Source organism: Alligator sinensis, unplaced genomic scaffold, assembly GCF_000455745.1.
Source record: "Alligator sinensis unplaced genomic scaffold, ASM45574v1 scaffold553_1, whole genome shotgun sequence".
NCBI lineage: Eukaryota > Metazoa > Chordata > Crocodylia > Alligatoridae > Alligator > Alligator sinensis.
This window is the reverse complement of record NW_005842389.1, coordinates 94,012-95,101: the sequence shown is the minus strand read 5'-3', so window position 1 is coordinate 95,101 and position 1,090 is coordinate 94,012. Positions and strand designations below refer to the sequence as shown.

General features: G+C 66.6%; 1 protein-coding gene across 1 annotated transcript in view; it reads left to right on the top strand.

The window, feature by feature from the left end:
* The window catches only part of UFSP1 (UFM1 specific peptidase 1 (inactive)), a 4,349-nt gene extending 3,265 nt beyond the window's left edge, over positions 1–1,084 (top strand). Inside the window, exon 3 of the mRNA XM_025211087.1 lies at positions 2–1,084. Coding sequence (XP_025066872.1) covers positions 2–511 — 510 coding nt within the window. The 3' untranslated portion in view covers positions 512–1,084. The remainder of the gene's footprint in view (position 1) is intronic.
* Positions 1,085–1,090: the final 6 nt, after the last annotated feature.

Genomic DNA, 1,090 nt, shown 5'->3' with positions numbered 1-1,090 from the left:
GCCCCTGCAGACGCTCTGCTCCTGGCTGTTGGCGGCCGGCGCTGGGGTGGGGGCCGTGCCTGGCCTGCGGGCCCTGCAGGAGGCACTGGTGGCCACGGGCGACAAGCCTCCTGCCTTCGCCGGCTCCCGGGACTGGGTGGGCACTGTGGAGGCGACCATATGCCTGGACCATCTCCTGGGCGTGCCATGCAAGCTTGTGCACATCCATGAGGGTCGGGGGCTGGCGGCGCACGTGGGGGCCTTGCACGCTCACTTCCGGGGGGGTGGAGGCCCTGTGATGATGGGGGGCGGCACGGATCACGGTGCCAAGGGCGTCCTGGGGGTCTGCTCAGAACCCCCCACCCACTACCTCCTGGTGCTGGACCCGCACTACTGGGGGGGCCCTGGCAGCCTCACGAGGGCGGGGGCACAGACCATGGGCTGGGTGGGCTGGTGGGAGCTAGGCAGCTTTGAGCCGGACTCCTTCTACAATCTCTGCCTGCCGCAGCTTCGCCTGGGCCGGGCCTCATGACGCGCAGAGGGCCCTCATGTGAGGGGGTAGCGCACCGGGACTCCCTTGTGCCTGGCGCAGGCAGAGAAGGGTCAGTAAAGGAAGGGTTCAAAGTGCTTGGGCTGCTCCGCTTTGTCTGTTCAGGGTTGGGGGCGGGGCCAGGCCGGGCCCTGCCCTGGTTCTCTCCCTCTGCTCAGGCAAGGAATTGCGGGGTCCGTGATGACGTCAGGAAGCCCCAGGGTGAAGGTGAGGTCATGCTCACCCCCACCGTTTCCCCTCTACAGCCTGATGCCAGGAAGTTTGGCAGTGACGTCACAGCTGACGTCGTAGGGGTGGAGAGAGATCGTAAACCTGGAGATGGGTATAATACCATGCCAGTCTATCACGAGATGTGCATGCGCACACAACGACGGATCACGTGACCGAAGTGTTTTGCCACCGCCCCCCCAGTCACGCAGGCGCAGTGGCGCCACTGAGGCGCCATGCCGACAAGTATCTCGGGACTTCGCCTCCGTCACGTGGCGTCCCTCGTCGCCACTCTGCCTCCTACCTCACGTGGCCTCCCCGCCCCCGTCACGTGACGCGTATCTCCCCGCCCCC